This window comes from Mus caroli, unplaced genomic scaffold (assembly GCF_978045245.1).
Source record: "Mus caroli unplaced genomic scaffold, Mus_caroli_1 scaffold_6, whole genome shotgun sequence".
Classification (NCBI taxonomy): domain Eukaryota; kingdom Metazoa; phylum Chordata; class Mammalia; order Rodentia; family Muridae; genus Mus; species Mus caroli.
This window is the reverse complement of record NW_028227261.1, coordinates 135709281-135732134: the sequence shown is the minus strand read 5'-3', so window position 1 is coordinate 135732134 and position 22854 is coordinate 135709281. Positions and strand designations below refer to the sequence as shown.

At 34.6% G+C, this 22854-nt stretch overlaps 1 protein-coding gene across 1 annotated transcript in view; it reads right to left on the bottom strand.

The window, feature by feature from the left end:
* Positions 1-22854, bottom strand: part of Cnbd1 (cyclic nucleotide binding domain containing 1) — a 367012-nt gene that overhangs the window by 22024 nt on the left and 322134 nt on the right. The window contains exon 12 of the mRNA XM_085838485.1: positions 7212-7271. Coding sequence (XP_085694611.1) covers positions 7212-7271 — 60 coding nt within the window. The remainder of the gene's footprint in view (positions 1-7211; positions 7272-22854) is intronic.

Here is a 22854-nt window from a genome sequence, read left to right as displayed (position 1 = left end):
TGGAAGACAACTGAACAAATTTCAGACAACTTAACAAAGTTCAGATAAATAGACATACAACAGATAACTAGACACATTTCATGTAACTGGACGAACTTCAGATACCTGGACAACTTTCTTCATCTACTCAATTATCAATTTAGACTGATTACAGATTTTTTTTAATTACACCTCAAGGAGATACATATTTACATTAAGATCTCAGGAATTATTTGGAGTCTTACATTATAAGAAAATTACAGAAATATATATTCAAATGGGATATTACTATTTGTATAGCACATCAACTTAGTAACTGTACTTGGTAATATAAAAATAACTGAAGAAAGTACTTCAGAAAAGATTTTTGAGGAAATCTGTTAACTCTATAAATAAAAAGATAAGTGAAACTTGTCTGGAACATAATGCCACAAAAAGAAGCATGCTAATTCGAGTCAGAAAGAATGGGTACATAGCAAGGTAAAATCAGGCCAAAACCAAACCCAGTAAGTCATCAGTGATTACTATGACTCCATTTTGACTCTATGGCAATAATAATGCATCTTCCAGGCTTTAGTAAATTTAGACTGCTTTCCATCCATGGTACTGATTGAAGAACACAGTTTTTCTTGGGATAATTCCAATGTATGACTTCAGGTTTTCTTAGCTTACGAACATCACAAAATCCTGGAACTTAAACACCCTAGGTTCTCCATCATTCTCCATGACAACTTAGATTTCTCCCATCACAACTTCATCAATGGCCTCCCAGGCATTCCTCACATGAAATCTGACCCTACAGTAAACTGATTGGCTTCAGAGACTTTCCGGAACTTTGGTGCATGTCCAGATGAACACATAAGTCTTTCATTTTGTATGTCTGAAAATCAACACTATGTGAATAATACTGGCAAGCTCTACTGCCAACTTGACAAAACATGTGAACCTCTAGCACAGCTAGAGTAGGTTCTGTGTGCCTTAGTGGCCAAACCTGGAAAAATCCTTCCCCAAGAAATGGATTTTGAAAAGAATTGATTTAGAAGGTCCCCAAATTCAGGCTCTCTCATTTCAATTATTTTGTAATTTTACCAGTAAACGATGAGTCTTAGGACATTTTCCCTACTCTCAGGACATTTTTCCTACTGTCAGGTGTACTGTGTGTGAGGCTTCATTCTCACTGCACATAGCTTTTCAGTAATTAGTTCTGCTGTTTTCCATGCTGGCTTTGCTGGGAATGTTACAAGTAATCATGTTCCCGTCCTCAACAAATTTTACATTTTTTGCCATCTTTTTCACTCCACATGAAACTTTCTCTTGCTGCAAACCTAAGAGGAGTCAGTTGTAATCACGACACAGCCTGAATGCTATGCTATTTTGAAATCTTCCACAAAACAAATTATACCACTCTAATTCTAGCCCCACTGGAGTTCTCAATACCCAGGCAGGGAGAAGTCAGATATTTTTAGCAGATGGCAATGTTAATAACAGCCTCTAGTACATTTCACAGCAGTTCTAAAATCTTGAGAACACATTTCTTTTTTGTCTTCCCTCCTATGTCTACGTTCATAATAAAATATCAGATGAAGATCTGATTACAACATTGTAAGGATTCCTTAGCTAACATCTCCAAATTTTCCTACATTCATTCTATAGTTTCAAAGGCCTAGAGGCCATGTTGTTTTGTTAGAACAAGATGTCTGCTTCCCAACACCAGTATTTTGTATTTTTTTTACCAAGCAACTTAAGGAAAATTTATTTTGGTCCATGGCCTAAAATGGCATTCATACAAGCAGAACAGGTTAGTTCTGTGTATAGCATGATTCCATGGACTAGGCTGTGCAATTTATGGAGTGAGCTGCTGGGCACCAGCAAGTATGTTGGTATCTATTGCTACCTACTAACTGTAGCTAAATCATGGACCTTTCAATTTTTCTAATTCCTGAAACCTTGAAATCCCTTCATTGGTAGACTTTAATCTGAACTTGTGAGCTAAGTCAATCATTTTCTTTTAATTTGCTTTTATCAAGTTATTTTGTCACAACAATAGAAATGAAGCTAAGATATTATACATATATAATTTTTATATTCTCATGACTCATTAGGGAGCCCCAGATCTATGCCTGTGAATAGTTGCAAGCCACAGTGCACTGTGTAATTAAAAAGGAAAAAAAAAAGTTATTTAAAATTTCCCTTTTCAACAGGAAGTGATAGGCAATTTGTGAATTAGACATGGGTTCACTTTAAGCATATGAAAGACTGCTTATATTGGACAAATATCTGAAAAGTGATTACAAGGTGCTCAGTTTTCTAGAATCCAGAGGGACAAACAAAATGACAATTATTCTTAATCTGAGACAATGTTTTCACAAAATATGGAAGGTCTCATGTGTTGTTCACATCCACAATCTCAGGTCTTGGAGGGGGAGGGAGGACAATGAAGAACTTAAGGCCATATACAGATAAATAGAAAGTTTTCTAAGTGGGATCCTTTCTCTCAAAGAAAACCCAAACCAACAAATTGAGTATAAAATCTTAAGGAACAGTTTAAAGGGAAAATTATAAAGCCAACCTTCACTGCAGATGAAGTCATAGAATTTATTAATTCATAACTTTTATTTCTTTTCACAGTATTTTAGTGGGAGGAAAGAGTAAAAATTATTATTAAAGGCAATAGTTGGTATACTGGAAAATGGCTGAGTTCATATTGTGATTATTAAAAATACTTTTCTAGTAAAAGTAAAGACTTCAAAACTAAGTTTGAGGCCAATTTGATGATTAATGGTAATCAGTCCCAAATCATTCAAAATTTTATTCTCATTTAGGAAGTAGACAGTGGATTCAGATGCAGTATTTTGTTGTCTCTTTGATTCTTCTAAAATCAGAATTAACTAACAGAAAACATGCTTGAAACATACCATATAGAACATGATGGTTGTAGGTATGTATCTGTGGCAATTGATAAGAATACAGTGTCAAAATGGATTTGTTGTTATTCTTCTCTTTCCCATTCTACAATATACTTTATTTCACTTATGGAGCAGAGCCTGAGGTATGAGGTCAATTAATACACCACTGTGGGACATAATAACTAAAATTTAATTTAGTATCTCATGTTAATCTCTGAGAATCCAGAAGAGAAAACAGCATAATTAAAGGGGAGTAGAATAGGATTTATGGGGAAACAGAAGGAGCTAGTGAAATATAGCCTCAAGAAAAGACACATAAAAAATACTTAATTTCCTTTTTTAATCCTTAAAGGTGGGGAAAGTGTGGGTTGGTGGGGGAGCACCCTCATAGAGGCAAAGGTGAAAGAGGAGAGGGATGTATGGGATGGGGGTCTTGTTGAGGGATAACTGGCAAGTAGAATATCATTAGAGATGTAAACAAATAGAATAATTAATAAAAAATTAAAAGTGTGTATACTAGAGGAATATCTGAGCTGAGAAACTAATATGAATTTTAATACAGATATAACAGCAACAAAAATATATGTACAATTAGGGTATTCAATAGTCAACATTTATTACACCTTTTTTTGTAGAATTTTATATCTTGGCCTCAGGAATCTCAGAAACTAATAATTTATATTGGCAATAAATGACTGAGGTTTTTTTTTTTTTCTTAGTTTGCTCTCTATGGTATATTTTAAGATGTTGAGTTGTATGTTTATAGCTCAAATTTGAGATATGGGATACACTGCAGCTAGTCTGTCTTTTCTTTTTTAATGTTATAAGAATATCAGCATTCTTAGATTAATTTGAGATCCTTATTAAGTGTAAACATTGATTAAAATAAACCTAACAAGTTGTTGTAGACACCATAAATCATTTAATTCACAAAAAATAAGCTACCACAATTTCATCACTGGAACTCTTTTCTAATCCATAAAACTAATTCATGAAATTATCAGTTTTAGATAAGAGCTAAGACCATGATTATCACAAAAATAAATAAAATGTCTGTGGTCTATTTATATGAAAATGCCTAAAATGTTTTAAAAAATAGGAAATATAGTTTGAAAACAACTTTCACAATTGTTTTACTTGTGCTTTTATTTCACTATATTTTACCCTAAATGCTTTTTTCATTTTTACAACTCTCCTTAGGTTCATGTTACTCTTATTATTCATTATTAATGACCAGATTTTTTTTTAATTCCACTTGTATGACAAACTGTCAAATGTATTGTGACATTTTAAGGTTATAAAGCTAAGGTTGTATGAAAGCATTAGAAAACTGATTCAAAGTACCCTTTCTAATCTTTTTACTCAAGTATACAATTTTCCTGATGTAGCCAATGCTATGCTATTTCGCATAGGCATTATTCACAAGTACCTGCAGATATCCTTACAAGAAGAAAGAAATATATGTGTCAAAATATGTTAGAATAACAATAATTCACCACTTATTTATAATTTATATAATTAAAATACAAATTATGTACAACTTATGTTCAGCAAGAATGGATTATCAATGGGACACATGGGTAATTAGGGAAAATTTTCATGTACTGGAAACGTAACACAGTTGAAACGTAAGAAAGTTGGGGTCAGCAATTGGTTGATAAGTCAATGGAAAACACGAGTACAAAGCGAAAATAGAATTTTGAAATGTAAGGGCTGGTGCAAAAGCTCAGCGGGGAGAGGACATGCAGAGAATTTGTGAGCTACTGGGTTAAGTCTCTAGCTGTGTAGGGGGAGGAGCCAAAGAGGTGCAAATAGCATCATGATAAGTAAACGGAATCGCAGTAACCCAAATACTTGTGAAGGTCAGAACTGCTTAGAATAGCAAGGAAATTCAAATAGACTCAGGCAGTTAAAACAGTCAGTAACATATACAGCTGGTATGTAATATCTGTGTAGATACTCAAGAACTTTTAAAATCAATGATTATTCCTTTGAAATTTACCTGAAAGACAGAGTAAGACTATGAGAAGTACTATATGGAAGTGTAAAGAATGTTTTGTTTGTTGATAAGGATACTGAGATGTATTAAGACCCTAACTTTCTAAGTGGTTTTCTTTTTTAAATGTAAAATATATTAAGCAAGCAGTTTGCTTCTCCTGAGAAAGTGCCTGCTTCTCTCCTCTAGTCCTGTTGGGATGACTTTTCATGTTCACATCAGTTACTCTATCATGCAGACAATTTAAAGCTAATAACATTACAAGATATGAAAAAGCAGAGTCATGCTCGAGACTTTAGTGCTGTGACAGAAGATATTTTGCCCATTTCCCCACAGCAAGACTATGCCGGTAACTTGAAATTGGCTATGATGATAGTTGTGTACCAAGAAAAATTTGCAAGTGCTATAAATATAGATTTTTGTGGGTGGGTGGTTTGTTAAAAATTATTTGGTATTATGAACAATTATGCCTCTTCATATTTTTCCAAATGAATAATTTGCTCCTGTTTTTGGTGAATTAAACAGGTAAGTTGTCTGAAGAGAACTAGTCATGCTTAAGGCTTGCAAGCTAGAAAGTCTGAGCATAAACACATACATTTACAAGACAGTTCAGGTAAAGATCCCGTAATTGAGAAAATTAGCTCTTCCTGTTGCTGAATACTAGTTTCATAGATAAATTAGGTTGGGCAGGGAGGCTTGGGAGAAATAAAATGACCACAGAACAGCTGTAATTGAATCAATGAGATTTGGCCTTTTCAGTAAAATGGAGAAACATTGAAAGGTTTGTTTTATTTATTTTACTTAATAGGAGTAAATTGAGCAAATGTTATTTTAGAAATAATCATAACATAAAAGGAAATATTCTTAAGGGTGTATTAAGCCTTCATATTTTAATAACCTTAGTATATCACTGAAAAATACAGGTCTCACCTGGGGCTCAAGCAGAACTCATTGATCAATGAAAATATAAGCTAGTTCATAAGAACTATCTTAAAATCATGCAGAATAAGAGCTTTAAAGTCAAGAGTAATCATAGTTCTGCCAAAACTGAGTATTGGTGATGGCCTGAGTGGTGGGGTTTTCACAGAGGCCCTTGTCCAACTTTTTTTTCACTGTTTTTTTTTTTTTTCTCATAAAAGAAACAACAGTTTGGAAACTTTTCTTGACATATTCCTTAAGCAATGGACCTCAAACATAAGTTGGTGAAATGAATGCGAGTCTAAAATAGTCATTCTGCTACTAAGCTGGGGTTCCAGGAGCAGAGCTAATAATTGAGCCATTTACAAAACCCCTTTCTGTGAAATAATCAAGAATCTGAAGGGAGTATGTTTTTAACATATAGGTCTCTCCTATATACTGAAAAACAAAAACAAACAAACAAACAAACAAACAAAAAAACCCAAAACTCTTGGGTATACTAAGTACCCACTTTACTCCTGAACTGTAATCCTATCCTGAAATCATTGTTGAAAAACATAAAAACATGTTATTTGAAAATCACTTGTCACCATATTTGCTTCCTATTCATGATGAGTCATTTCATACTATGTCACGTGTTGAGAATTATAATAATCTTTAGATTATTCAGTTTATTAAATATTTCCACTATATTTTTAAAAATTTTTTACATGTATTGAAAGTATCTTTCTCAGGAGTATCATAAAATATTCAAGTGGTGACCTTCTTTCCCCCACCCAAAAATGAATATGTATACAAATGAGACATTGAATTACTTTTCCACTTTGTTAATCTCAAAGAAATTATGGGATACGTGATGGTTAAGGTAGCAAAGAGGATAAAGTTAACAAGAAGAATTACTCTGGAAATTTTCCAAGTGATGCAAAATTAAGGTTGCTCCAATAGCAATGCTTACATGAATTTTTTTCATGAGATGTTTATATGGAAAAATGGAAATGGTTTCATTCTCATTATTTCTAAGTTCTAGTGACCAATAAATTAAGGAAGAGAACAATTTCAAATTACAACGGAACTGTCTGATGCATCTGGTTTCTTAATATCTTTAGCCCTTATATTCTCCTATAAAATATTCAGTCAGCTTTTATACTTAAAGCAGAGGAAATGGGTAAGACATTTAAATTGCTTAGCAATTGAGAAATATGTAAGCCATTTGGCCCTGCTAATTTGTTACAGTTATTTTATCTTAAGCATAAAATTTAAGTATATTATCTTTGTAAACATTTGTGCATACATTCATTATAATGAGGTTATCTTCCTTGGTATATCTATTTCTTAAATTTGCTTAAATTACTCTGCCTTTAGGAAAGAAATGAGTTATACTTCACATTTTGCTGGTGCATACAGTATCATACCTTGAAATATTTCCATTCTTTTGCTTGCACACTTTTTATGTATTCACTTTTTACATCTTCCTAGAAGAAAATATAAGATTCATGTAAGTATGTAATAGTTTTGATTAGTATCTACTATGTATCCAACACATAATTTACAATTAAAGAAGACTTTGACAACACATAACTATAAGCACCTTGAATAGCCTCTAGTTTAACAGGCACAAAGTTAAATCAAGTGGGAAAGCTTCATTTATTATTCCCTAACAAATCATAGGATTGGACCTCGAAAGACACATACCTTCTGGAAGTATAATTTATTAGAATTTACCACCAATAACTACTATATGATGAATTTATCACAAATTTGTAAATGAGAAGACATATATCCTAGACTGTTTCATATATTTGACAATTTCAGACTTATATACAGTGTTCATATTCAACTCCCATTGCCCTCTTTTAACCCCACCCCACATCTTATTCCTGTCTCTTTTACAACTAGTTCTAGTTGTTCTCTCATTTTCATCTCTCTCTCATGAGTGTGTGTGTGTGTGTGTTGTGTATAGCCTAGGCCCAATGACACTATTTAGGGTTGTTAGTAGATACATTCAAGAAAGTTCCTTGCTGGAGCATGGGAAAATTATGCCTGCTACAACACATACATGTCCTTAAATTTTTAAGTACAGTCTTCTCAGTTCATATACTAATGACCATGACTGGAGATTGATTAGTATACTAATAAAACCAATAAAGGTAGTAAAGAAAACCTTGGCAACACATAACCACATATAGCCATAAAAAGCACAAATCACTTTATCAGGCACAAAAGAGAAGGAAAAATAATATGATGGTATTGATGTTGGCTAACCTCTTGGTGAGGTCTTCCTTGTGGAATACTTTTTCTCCTGCTCTCAGCATTCATCAGCCGTCTGCATTTCTTAGTCCATGGTTGAGACCTCATGTTCTTTCCCCCTTACATGGTAGCATATCTATTGGTTACATTCTGATTCAAGTCTTGTTCAGGCAGAAATATTAATGACACTGCATGGATAGCTTCCTTAACATTTCTAGGATTTGCAAGTTCACAGGAAACCTCCTATTCTGGTTCTTACAGTCCTTCTGACCTCTTTTCTGCTATAACCCTTGAGTTTAAGGGTCTCTGATAGTTTTTAGAGTAACCCTACCCAGATATTATGCTTATGAACTACAATAACAACCATCATGGTGCAATATTTTTCTGACAGCAACAGGGACATACATATCTGTCTGTAACCAACAACTCATTAATTGGAATTAGGCCCTACTGTGTGTGTGTGTGTGTGTGTGTGTGTGTGTGTGTGTGTGTGAGAGAGAGAGAGAGAGAGAGAGAGAGAGAGAGAGAGAGAGAGAGAGCATGAGAGAGCATGTCTGGTACTAAAAATAGTATAATCACCTGGATCTAGTGAGGGAATGGATTTCAGAGGAGAATCTACAACTGTTACTTCACTGAAATGAATTATTAGTTAACATTCTAAATGTTCCTATACTCACAGGTAAGTATAGATCTTGACCATCATCAGAAAAAAATATTGCAACAGACAAAGGTCATTGCAGAAAAACCACAAGTGGCTGGTCAGTGGTAGCGCACACCTTTAATCTCAGCACTTGGTAGGCAGAGGCAGGTGGATTTCTGAGTTCAAGGCCAGCCTGGTCTACAGAGTGAGTTCTAGGACAGCCAGGGCTATACAGAGAAACCCTGTCTCAGAAAAAAGAAAGAAAGAAAGAAAGAAAGAAAGAAAGAAAGAAAGAAAGAAAGAAAGAAAGAAAGAAAGAAAGAAAAGCCACAAGTGACAAAAATACAAGAAAAAGTGACAGTGGGATGCCTAGTCACAAACCATATAACTACCCGGCAGTCCCTTCAAACATTTTCAACATTAATAAGGTGACAACCTGATAAATTATAAGGCAATTATGTTATTTATACCTTCTATTATAATATATTTTCCAAGATGATTTGTATATTGTATATAATGCTATTATTATTCCATTTCTTCTGTTAATTTTTCTCTTGGACCGTAATGACCTTAAAAGGAAATCAATGAGGATAATAAGGAAATATGGCTATCCATATATGATGATTTGATGTTTGCACAATTTTATATATTTAAAAATCTCTGTTTTGTTCATGATTTGCATATTTTTAAGTTATAAAATAAGTACCAGAATTTTGCTTTATAATGATTTTATTTCTGTTATGTTTTTAAAAGACTTTATTAGACATATGAGAATATAAACAGATTTCTTAAACAGGAAAAGCTTGTTCCATTCAACTATTCAAAACAGTCTGTCACACAGCTTTGAGTCACTCAAAATTAACATAATTCAAATGTAAGTTATAAAATATACCATACATAATTTATCCTCTGAAACACAAGTCTACTGGGTAGTATATTTTCATTTGTCCAATATAATTAGCTAATTATTTGTAAATGTCAATAAAATTGAATACATAGGTAATTCACAGATATGACTCATTTTAATAAGTATTAGTGAACATAAGCAATATTAAATATAATTTTTAAATTAAATAATAGATATAGAATTACCTTATTTTATTCACTACATATTTTTCTTTGATGGACAGAAAATAAAGGAATCTCAAAGATTTCTGGGTAAAAAATGTTGTGCAGAAATATTTAGTCTTTATTTGGATAGGAGATGTTTGGCAACCTCTTCTGAAATGATGCCTGTAGTAATAATTCTCAGCATGAAGCAAACTTTGAATTAATTATGGTGGCTATGGCTTTCCTGACATTATTTCTCATACAAGGATTGTGTTCCACCTTACTTCACATTGTGGAATAACTAATGACCCCACTCACTTTTTGGCAGTCCAGTGAAATCACAAAACAGATGTTCAATATTAGCAGATGTCCAAGGTGACACACTAAACATATGCAGCAGTGGAAATCCTAGATGCCCTGGCTTGTGTGAGAAGAACTGGCTGCACACCCAGGGTCTGCACTCAGCAGTGTCTGCTCAGAGTAGGATTTCATTCATGTATTAGATAATGATATCCTCCCACACTGTAACCATTCACCATGCCAAAACTACTTTCTTCCAAGAAAATGAGGGTAATGATAACCACAAATTTTAATCCCCTAAGTTCTCATTTTTTAATAGTATTTTTACAGAAATTAACAAATATGGGTCAGGAGTTTAGCTCAGTGAGAACCCTTATTTATCATTCAAAAGTCTCTGGTTAAATTCTGAGCATTGTAACAGCAATTATGACAACAGCATCAACAATAATAATAAAATATAAGAATAACAAAGTAACTAAATGATTATATTTTAAAAAGTTATCTTCATCATCAGAATAAATTATTTCAAGGAAATATGTATGTGATTTTATATATATGAGTATGGATATGCATACTAAAGAAAAAAGATTATATTTGAGGAAGAATGAACACAGGATAAGTTATAGGGATGAGAGGGAAGGAAAAACATTTTAAAAACTATACTTATATATGAACTTCTTTAAAATAAACAAGCAAATAAAATATGAGCAAACATAAAATGCTTTTATGTTTATAGCGTTCCAAATCCTAAAAGTAAAATAACAGAGAAGGAGAAATAGTCATAACATAAACAGCTCAACAGAAGTATTCACTTGGCTTATAATTACAGAATAGCTCATCACCGCAGGACAATTTTCTTTAAAAAATAGTTTGGATTTCATAAAGTATATTCTGATTACTGTTTCCCTTCCTCCAAGATGGGAGAGAGCAAGGAAACAAGGCCATCTATACACAACAAGACTGACAAAAATATGAACTCACAGGACTGTGAGTGTGAGGACAGGGCCTGCACAGGTCTAAGCCAGACGGAGGTTCAGTGCTAAGAGCAGAAATAGAAGCCCCCAACCCCCACCCACCATCCCTGACCTAAAAGCTATTTCCAGCTGAAAAACACTCACAAAGGAAGAAATAACTGTCTCCTTCAAAGTCTCACTAGATATACAAACCATATTCCAGGTAATTTAAGGTGGCAAGAAGTTGAAACAGCGAATAAATCACATTACCTCTGCCCCAGGAGCACAGAGTAGTGAATCAATACATGTATAGTACTGTTCCTCTACCTTCCTTTTTTTATTCAGTCTGAGGCCTGGTCTGGTGAAATGATGCTGCTAACATATAGCACGATCTTTCTACCCCAACTAAGCCAATTCATACAATCCATAAGTGGCAAAAAAAAAAAAACCTAATCAAAATAATTCATTGGGACTCCCTCTCCCTTCTAGATGGTGAATACTAACCACCACCATTATGCTTACTTGATTTACATTCATATTTTTTTCTGAATAGTAAAGATAGTGATAGAAGTTTATTATTTTTGCAGAAATATTTAGTTATCAAGAATGCTTTTTTCTCGTTGAGTTAAATGCAATATTACATAAACTTTGCTGAGTTTTACATATATACTTTTTCAGATTTAGTTTACAATGTAGGCAAGCTTACTGTTGCCTATGTATATGGTGATAATAGCTTTATAATAAGTCTTGAAATTACAGGCAAAATCTACTTTTCCTTTCCCAGGCTTTCTTTTCTTCTCATAAAGCATACTCATTTCCACTTGAATTTTAGAACAATATACTTCCTTGTTTTTATAGCTGTTTCCAGTATAGGATTGGCTGTGTTTTCTAAGTAAAGAATATGACAAATGTTATAGATTCTTAATCATTACAAAAGTGGAGAAGAAACCAGGACACCACTAAAATCATTGTTTGACAAAATAGTGAAACACAAACAGACTTTAACCTTTAAAACATGAGGAAAGTTTATTTTCCAAATACTACACCCTTTTGAAACTTGAAAGGAATTTTTTCATATTAGAGTTACATATCAATCTGTTGTGCTAGTATATCTGGAGTAAAATATAATTGTTTTCATTTCCCTTGCATTTGCAATGAAACACTGAATATATTTTATACAGATATATTCACATATAAAATAAATAAAATTAATGTATTTTAAGAGCTGTGTCTCTAGTTGCATATGTAGCAGAGGATGGCCTAGTCTGCCACCAATGGGAGGAGAGGCCCTTGGCCTTGTGAAGATCATATGACCCAGTACAGGGGAATGCCAGGGCCAGGAAGCTGGAGTGGGTGGGTTGGGAGTCAGGGTGGAGGGGAGGGTATAGGGGACTTTCTCAGGATGGGATAGCATTTGAAATGTAAATGAAGAAAATATCTAATTAAAACAAAAAGAAAGTTTAACTCTCAAACTTCCCTGTTTTTATAAATCCTTTTGCTTTGCTTTTCTTACACCTACTGGGTGTACCTTTCACTCTTTCTAATCCCCTATCACTCTTTTATGCTAATGGAGCTGTTATTGTTGAGCAATCTTGCTAGCTTATAAGACTAAAACTAGATTTTATTTCAATGTATTCAATAGATTACAAAGTGGAAATAAAGCAAAATGGAAAGTATGAGGATATTAAATAAGTTAAAGCTGATTGAAAGATTTTCAATATCCATTTCATATATACACAGCAGGAGGCCACGCAGCATTAGAGTCTTTATGACTAATGTGATCTCCTACTAATAACTATTAAAATCCATCTCTTTCCATTTAGCCCTTGTTAATTCAACTCTCACTACTTTAGTATTATTTCTAGTCCTTAAATTCTTTACCATGTTCTACTTACTGGAATGTGAGACTTTGGCTATAAGTTATCTCCAGAATACCCTCCTCTAAATTTCCTGTTCAGTTCCTTCAAGTCTTTGCTCCAATGGCAGTAGATATGCCATGATTCTTTGTCTATTTGTTATAGTGACACTTCGCTATCAAGCATTCTTTCCCTAGGTTGGTTGTATCTATCCCTACAATGCTAAGTTATGATGAAAAACATTTACTTATGTTTTGTCCCTATGGACCTTTGCTTAACTATAGGCGTGGGATTTATTTTATTTAGTGCTGTACACAGAAAATTGATTGAAACATAGTAGGAGAATAATAAATTGTAAATGAGTATGTATAGGATGACACACAAAAAGGCTAAAATTTGGATTTATTTAAAATAAAAAGTAAAGGAATCATTTAATTTCATCTGCAACAGACCCACATTTGGAAATATATATTTTTGAGATTATGTCAAAAAGAAAGAAAAATAAGATGTGATGACAAACTAGAAAAAAGAAACAAAAGAAAAAAGAAAGGAAGAAAGAGACAGACAGAAAAATGAGAGACAGATAGAAAGAAAGAAACAAGGAAAGAAACAGGGAGACCAAGAAACAACAACAACAAAAAAACAAAGAAGCAAGGGAAAACTGGAGTGAGACTATTTCTCTGCCAAATTGGGCAATGAATGGGAATCAAGTGGAATGAGATATGCACTTGAACAAACTAGAACTGAACTTTGTATCTGAAAACACTGGAAGATGAAAACATTAAAAAATGAGAATATTTTTCAAAAATCTATGTAAGAAAAAGGTTTGTTTTGAATAAGAAAAAGAAATGGAAAAAAAGAATTTTAAACATAAAACTAAATATTAGCCATTAGAAACAGTAATTTACAATAGGAAAAAATTATTGAATGACTATAGAAATTGAAGACATTGCTATAATATTGAATCAGTTTTCAAGATGACTTAAAATGTTTATTGTAATTTCTCAACATGTGTATTTTCAATATAGAAAATTTTATTTTATATTATGTAAAAAATACGAGCAGACTAGAAATACTTTATTTTTATTTCACAATCTTCAGCATAGTTTGTCCATGAAACATTTAAGTCATGATTTTGAAAATAACTTACTGCATTCTTGGTTAAGAGTATGAAAGATATCATATAAACAAAGGGTTTATAATAAAATCAAAGCTATTTTGAAAACTCATTAAAATCAAATGCTATCTAAATACTCATTGATCTGTCTTTTCACATATATTGTCTTTCCTTAGCAACAAAAATGCATTCCATTTTGTGGGTTTCAAAATCAAAAGTAAATAGAATTAAATTCAAACGTTCAACTTCTCACTCCCTTTAGGTTACCTCCCTACTTCCACTGCCAGACACTGGCAAGTTCAGTGCACAAGTTGTAAGTTTGATATCAAAAACAGAAGTTTGAACAATTATCCTGTCAAATTTCTCAGAAAGGCAACAAAAAGATTTGGGGAAATACTATGATTTTAATGTTTCAAGATAGGAAGTTAAACAAAAGCTAGATCTTATAATAAGGCATATTATCAGAGTATGACAACTTTTACACTGATACTTTACACAACATATAAATGCATTACTTAAACTTAGACATTTGGCTTAAGAATTTATTTTTCTTTGACAATTACCAACACAACATCAATCTAATCTTACTGTGAAAAGTACATTCTAAAATTTGAGACAAGTTTGACTAATATTTACATCATGCTAATGCCTGAAATGAAATCTGTATGACAACGAGGAAGGTATTGCTTCTGCATTTAGGTAAATTTTATTGTAGCTGACAGAATGGGAAATCATAAAGAGTTGAAGAACACTTTGAAATTACATGCAAATGCTGAATCACCATAGCAGATGCATTCCATGAAGGGACAGTGCTCTGAGCATTGGAAACGGCTTTAAAGAAGAAGCTCAAATGATTGAAATTCACTGGGACAAAAGCAAATTAGAAATCCAGGCAGAGGTATTAAATAAGATTATGGCTTTGGCGAATTTGGGGAAATTGAACATTAATCCAGAGTAAGTTGCAGTTGATGGAAATAGATTGAAAAGTTCATAGGGACTGGAGCATGAATGAATCACTAATCAGATAAGTTACTTCAACTTTAGTTCTTTAACACGCAGAGATAAATATATAGGGCTTATAATTGATAATGAACTATAAAGTTGTGTAACTAAAACCTATATCAGACATTCGAAGTCATCTACAATTGCCCAGTTTTTACACATAATATAGGCAAATGATTAAGATTAGGCTAGATGATCATGAAATTGATGCAAAGACCAAATCATCTGCAATGATCTCTGAATAGTGAATAGTAATAGCTACTAGTTACATCTATCTATGTAACCACCATCAATAGCTACATGTCTCTATGCATGCCCATATCCATACTCATGTCTGTATATGTTTCTGTTTATATTTGCATCTGTATACCTATCACAGGTCCTCCTAGTTGAAGGCCTCTGTCATCTAAAACAGATGTCATAAATCTGGTTCTTTAATGGGCTCTTCTTGTTTGTTTGTTTGTTTGTTTTCTATTATACAACATACATAAGGCTAATGTACTAGCATATGATATTTTGCTCTCAGAAAGTTTGTGATCCAGCTAGGATAGAGGCAGACTATAACCTCCTTCAGCCTAGGCAGGCTGGTTCAGACCTTATGCTACTGAGGTGGAGCCACCTGTGGTGCAGCTCCTCTGACTCAGCTAGTTTCCTTTGATGTGACACTGCCTACCACCTGCTGTGAGGCCAAACCAGTTCTCTGAGATTTTCTGCAACCTGTGAATTTGGCAACTTACTGCTAAAAGGCTGTGCTGACAACTTGGCATCTCAACATCAAGAAACTTGGCATGACAGGGGATGGGTTTCCCCCTTTATAGCGCAGACTATTAAACATTTGAGCCTTGATCAGAACATTCTTGGCTCCATTTTTCTCTCGTCCGCCTAGTTCCCCTCTCTTTTCAGCTTTGGTTTGCCTCCCAGGTGAAACCTAGTTCATGTTAGTAGCAGCACTGTTTCCAACAGCAGACAAGCAAGACATGCCAACAAAATTGTATATCATAACATGCAGAAGGAAATGCAGACAGTGATCTTAGATTTCCAGTGTCAGAAAACAAGTGCTGCTTCAAATGACACCGGAGTTGACTATGAAGAATTCTTATATGCCTCAAGTTCAACAGTAAAAGCTATTCAAAGCAGGGAGGGCATGTGGCAAGAGCAAATGCACAAAGACCCAAGTTAAGGAAAATGGCAACTGCAAGAAATCCAGAGGGTAAGAAGGGTTTTAATTGTGTAGGGAGAAAAAGACGCAGAATAAAGACTTTTCTATTTTCAGGTCATATTAGAATATATAGATTTTATCCTATAACCAAAAATCAGATGCTGAAAAATTGACATATATATTAGGTGTCCTAATCAGATCTTATTTACATAGATCATCTCAATAGTACACCATAAAAGAATTCACAGGGGTGGTACAAAAGCATGGCTTTGGATTAGCAGTTTTAGCTTCTAGGTCTTATTCTTTATCCTTAAAAAGGAAATATGATCCTGTTTTGGGATCCATTGTTTTGAACTTCATACAAAGTACTCAATATAAAACACTATTGTTACCTGCACTTGCTGATGAATCAAAGAAATTGTCATACTTTAGAGAGAGTCAAATTTTAATGTCTCACCATTCATCAAGTATCATGCAATTTTATCCTAAAATCTATTGTTAAACATACTAAAGAAATTAAATTTTCTTTTTATTTTAATTACCTCATTCCAAGAACTTAAGACAAGCATTACTCTTGAACCCTATAAAGGCCCAGTAAAGACTAATATTTAAATACTTAGACCCAATAAGTTGTTACTGTACATATTTTAATTTAGTGTTTATAAAAATATAATCTTTCCTCAACTGTAGTACCCAAAATATTCCTTCATCACATTTCTTAATTTATTATAATTAAAAATATGAATTATCACACATGGTTTTAATATGAGCTATTTTACAATTTAAAGTATTTTGTTATTACATGAAAATTCAGTGGATTATAAAATTCACATTTACTTTCATTGATGACTAGAATTATAATACATCTGTGTGAAGATATAATTTTCATATTTTGGTGGTCCAAAATTGTATTAACTTTCAGCTTAGTACACAATTATGCTCACAAATAATGTGTGATCAGAAAAAAATTGTAGTAAACATTTGTCTGTTTATATAATAATCACCATGTCAAATCAAAAATGTAAATTATCCCTTTAATGAATGCTATATATATCACTGGCTATCTTGACATCTACAAAATACAATAATCCAATTCTTTTAGAAGTTTAAGGTCTATGACAGAGGATTGGAGCACACAAACTCTCAACATTTTCCAAACCATAGATTCCATTTAGAAATGAGATAGAGGAAAGCTTCCCAGTATTTTTAAGCTGGTACTGGGGTGGCTTAAGGTTTATGTTCTTCTACTGTTATAATGCAATCCTTGACAAGTCTGTCTCATCTCCACTGTTAGACACTGTCTCTGTCTAAAGCCTTGATTCTAAAGGAAGAGCCAGGGGTCTCTTTAGCCTGGATTCTCTGGGGATGCTGAACGATTTTAACATGGCATAAGTTTGTCCTAGTTACATTGTTGTTTATGCTTTAAAAAATGATTGTACTAGAATTTTGCACTAAAAAGTAGAAAGTTGAGTAACAAGCTAGTAGTTTTGGCTATAAATATAAGCAGGCTGTTAAAGTTTTTGAAATCTAAAACCTTCACATGGCCTCCGGGGACACTGACTAGGCTCTTTTGAGATTGTCCAGATGTGACAGATGCATGAATCCCACTGAGCTGTTCTTTATCCTGGAGGAAATCCAGAATGTTCTGGCCAAAATAAGGTGAACAAATGCATTTAGTCATACATTACATACTACTTGAAGTCCAGAAGCAGTAATGAATCTTTTGCCTTGTTTATTTATATTTTATATTTATGTGACAACACCCATTATGAAATGCCACAGGGCAGATGTATCATGAAAAATAAACAAAATTCTAAGAGCCAGAAGTCATTTTTAATTAACATATCAATTAGGAAAAGCTTCTCCAAACAGATGTCCTTTGCTTTGTGTCGAGTCTTTCAATGAGCTGTCAGTTCAAGAGCAAAAATAAAATGAAACGGTTCTATAAACTAAGGGCTTTAAATGGGTTGCAGGAAGACTCTGGTTGTGACTCTCTTACTCTCTCTCTCTCTCTCTCTCTCTCTCTCTCTCTCTCTCTCTCTCTCTCTGTGTGTGTGTGTGTGTGTGTGTGTGTGTATGTGTATGTCTCTGTGTGTCTCTGTGTGTCTCTGTATGTCTGCCTCTCTGCCTCTCTCTCTCTCTCTGTTTGTGTGTGTCTACGTGCCTGTAAGTATCAAAAGTTTGTCTCCTGAGAGGCTCTTCCAGAGCCTGACGAATACAGGGGCAGATGCTCACAGCCAACTATTGGACTGAGCATGGAGTCCCCAATGGAGGAGTTAGAGAAAGAACAGAAGGAGCTGAAGGGTTTTGCAGCCCCTTGGGGGGATCAACAGTGTCAACCCACCAGATCCCCAAGAGCTCCCAGTGACAGGACCACCAACCAAAGAGTACACACAGAGAAATGCAGAAGCTCTGGCTGCATATGTAGCAGAGGATGGCCTTGTTGGACACCAGTGGGATAAGCAGCCCTTGGACCTGAGGGAGTTAGATGCCCCAGTGTAGGGGAATGCCAGGACAGGGAGACAGGAGTGGGTGGGTGGGTGGAGGAGCACCCTCATAGAAGCAGGGGAGAGATGGGATAGGCATTTTCTAGAGGGCAGATCTTGAAAGTGGATAGCATTTGAAACGTAAAAAAAAGAAAATATCCAATAAAAGGAAAAAAAAAAAGAAAAAACGTGTGTGTCATAGAACTACATCTGAATTTCCTTGTTGTACAGAAATTAACCTTACTATGTGCCTCTCAGGTACATTTATGTTATGTATGCATCTCTACAACACCATTGCTTATGACCATATTTTGGGTAGGATTGCATTCTAGACCTGTTTCAGTAGCTTACAGATATCAAAGACTTGTTAGATTGATGCCATAAAGACTCAATGGATAGGTTCCCCAGTTCTCTCATGTAGTTAATGAAAGAGACTCTCGCTATCTTACTACACATCTGTGATAGTAAATGAAGGTAAAGTCATGGTTACAATATAATCTCAACCTATGCTTAAGGCTACATGAATGAAAAGCCCAAGCTTTCCTTTCTGAGATACTGATTATTTCTTCAGAAGCCAAGCACATAGCAGAGAGAACAGTGATGCATTTGGAAAGAATGAGGTGCTTTAGGGGCTTCTCAGCCACTCTGTATTGCTCAGCTGAGAATTCTGTTTAGCTCTGTACCCCATTTTAATAGGGTTATTTGGTTCTCTAGAGTCTAACTTCTTGAGCTTTTTGTATATATTGGATATTAGCCCTCTATCAGATTTAGGATTCAATAAGATCGTCTCAAAATCTGTTGGTTGCCTTTTTGTCTTCTTTTTCTTTCTCTCTCTTTTTTTTATTAGATATTTTCTATATTTACATTTCAAATGTTACCTCTTTCCTAGTTTCCCCTGTGGAGAAAACCCTTTGCTGTCCCCCCACTCACCAACCCATCCACTCCCACTCCCTGGCCCTGGCATTCTCATATATGGGGACATAGAATCTTCACAGGACAAAGAGCCTTTCCTCCCATTGGTGATCCGTGTCCTTTGCATTACAGAAGCTTTGCAATTTTAGGAGGTAGCATTTGTTAATTCTTGATCTTACTGTAAAAGCCATTGGTATTCTGTTCAGGAAAATTTCCCCTGTGCCCATATGTTCCAGGCTCTTCACCACTTTCTTTTCTATATGTTTCAGTGTCTCTGGTTCTATGTGGAGGTCCTTGATCTACTTAGACTTCAGCCTTGTACAAGGAGATAAGAATGGATCAATTGGCATTGTTCTACAGGCTAACCTCCAGTTGAGCCAGTGCCATTTGTTGAAAATGCTGTCTTTTTTTCACTGGATAGTTTTAGCTCCTTTATCAAAGATCAAGTAACCATAGGTGTGTGGGTTCATTTGTGGGTCTTCAATTCTATTCCATTGACTTACCTGTTAGTCACTGTACCAGTACCATGTAGTATTTAACAGAATTACTCTGTAGTATAGCTTAAGGTCAAGAATGGTGATTCCACCAGAGGTTCTTTTACAGTTGAGAATAATTTTTGCTATCTAGGTTTTTTGTTATTCCAGATGAATTTGCAAATTTCCCCTTCTAACTCTGTGAAGAATTGAGTTGGAGTTTTGATGGCGATTGCATTGAGTCTGTAGATTGGTTTCTGCAAGATAGCCATTTTTATTATATTAATCCTGCCAATCCATGAGCATGGGAGATCTTTCCATCTTGTGAGATCTTCGATTTCTTTCTTCAGAGACTTGAAGTTCTTATCATACAGATCTTTCACTTGCTTAGTTAGAGTCTCACCAAAGTAGTTTATATTATATATGACTATTGTGAAGGGTGTTGTCTCCTTAATATCTTTCCCAGCCTGTTTATCCTTTGTGTAGAGTAAGGCCACTGATTTGTTTGAGTTAATTTTATATCCAGTTACTTCACAGAATTTGTTAATCAGGTTTAGGAGTTCTCCTTTGTCTTCAGGAAAATGCAAATCAAAACAACTCTGAGATTCCACCTCACACCAGTCAGAATGGCTAAGATCAAAAGCTCAGGTGACAGCAGATGCTTGCTAGGATGTGAAGAAAAAGAAACACTCTTCCATTGCTGGTGGGATTGCAAGCTGGTATAACCACTCTGGAAATCAGTTTGGCGGTTCCTCTGAAAAACTGACATAGTACTATCAGAGGATACAGCAATACTACTCCTGGGAATAAATCCAGAAGTTGCTCCAACATGTAACAGGGACCCATGCTCCACTATGTTCATAGCAGCCTTATTTATAATAGCCAGATGCTAGAAAGAACCCAGATGTCCTCAACAGAGGAACAAATACAGAAAATGTGATACATTTTCACAATGGAGTACTAAACAGCTATTAAAAACAACGAATTCGGGAAATTCTTAGACAAATGGATGAATCTGGAGAATATCACCCTGAGTGAGATAACCCAATCACAAAAGAACACATGTGATATATTCTCACTGATAGTGGATATTAGCCCAGAAGCCTGAAATACACATGATACAATTTGCAAAACACATGAAACTCAAGAAGTTCCTAAAGTGTGGATACTTCAGTCCTTAAAAGGGGGAACAAAATACCCATGGAAGGAGTTACAGAGACAAAGTGTGAAGCAGAGACTGAAGTAATGGCCATCCAGAGACTGCCCCAACTGGGGATTCATCCCATAAACAACCACCAAAACCAGTCACTATTGTGGATGCCAATAAGAGCTTACTGACAGGACCCTGATATAGCTGTGTCCTGAGAAGCTCTGCCAGTGCCTGACAACTACAGAAGTGGATGCTCACAGCCATCCATTGGACAGAGCACATGGTCCCCAATGAAGGTACTAGAGAAAGTACCCAAAGAGCTTAAGGGGTTTGCAGCCCCGTAGGAGGAACAACAATATGAACCAACCAGTAACCCTAGAGCTCCCTGGGACTAAACACCAACCAAAGAAAACACATGGTGGGACTCATGGCTCTAGCTGCATGTGTAGCAGAGGATGGTCTAGTTGGTCATCAATGGGAGGAGAGGCCCTTCGACCTGTGAAGATCATATGCCCCAGTGTAGAGGAATGCCAGGGCCAGAAAGTGGTAGTGGATGGGATGGTTAGCAGGGAGAAGGGGGAAATAATAGGGGATTTTCAGAGGGGAAACTAGGAAAGGGGCTAACATTTAAAATGTAAATAAAGAAAATATCTAATAAATATTTTTAAAAAAAGAATGAACTACTTAACAAATATGAAATGAGTCAGAAAAGCAAATATTTTTTTAAAAATCTGAATATAGGGTTATTAAAGCATAATGGTGAAAGTCTAGAATGTTCCAAATTGGGACAAAACTCATTGGTTTTACTATTGTATAAAAGGTGATATGATTTTTTTTATGATGAAGCCTGTCCCAATTCAGTGACTAGAAAAAGAGACTGCAACATTAATAATCTGTTTGTTCCTTTGCTTGATCTGTTGGTTTTGAGACAGGATCTTTCTATGTAGTTGTGGCTATCCTGTAGCTTATTACATAAAACAGGATCCCCTCAGTTTCACAGAGATCATCCTATTTCTTCCACTTGAGACTTTTAACGTGAAGGAGTGTTGACATTTTGTCATAGACTTTTTCAGCATCTAACGAAATGATCATGTGATTCCTCCATTTTAGTTTGTTTATTTATTACAATTGCAGTAAAGCCTACTTGATCATGATGAATGATGTTGTTGATGTGTTCTTGGATTCAGTTTGCCAGGACTTTATACACAATAAATAATAAATAAATATGCATTTTTGTGTCAATGTTCTGAAGTTCTTTCTTTGTTGAGTCTTTGTGCTGATTAGGTATCAGAATAACTGTAGCTTTATAAAATGCATTAGGTAGTGATACTTCTGCTTCTACTTTGTGGAATAGTTTGAGGAATATTCCTGTTAGCTCTTCTTTGAAAGTCTGGTAGTATTCTGCACTAAAACCATCTGGCCCTGGGCTCTTTTGTTATTGTTGGTTGTTGGTTGGTTTGGTTTTGGCTTTGGTTTTAGTTTTTATGGGTTTTTTGTGTGTGTGTGTGGTTTTTTGTTTTGTTTTGTTTTGTTTTTGTTTTTGTTTATTTTGTATTTTGGGGGGTAGGTTATTTTTTGGGTCTGGGTTTTTTGTTTGTTTGTTTGTTTTTGTTTGTTTGTTTGTTTTGTGTTTTTTTGTTTTTGTTTTTGTTTTTTTAGGTTTTATTGGGGGTTGGGTTTTGTGGTTTTTTGTGTTTTGGGGGGTTTTGG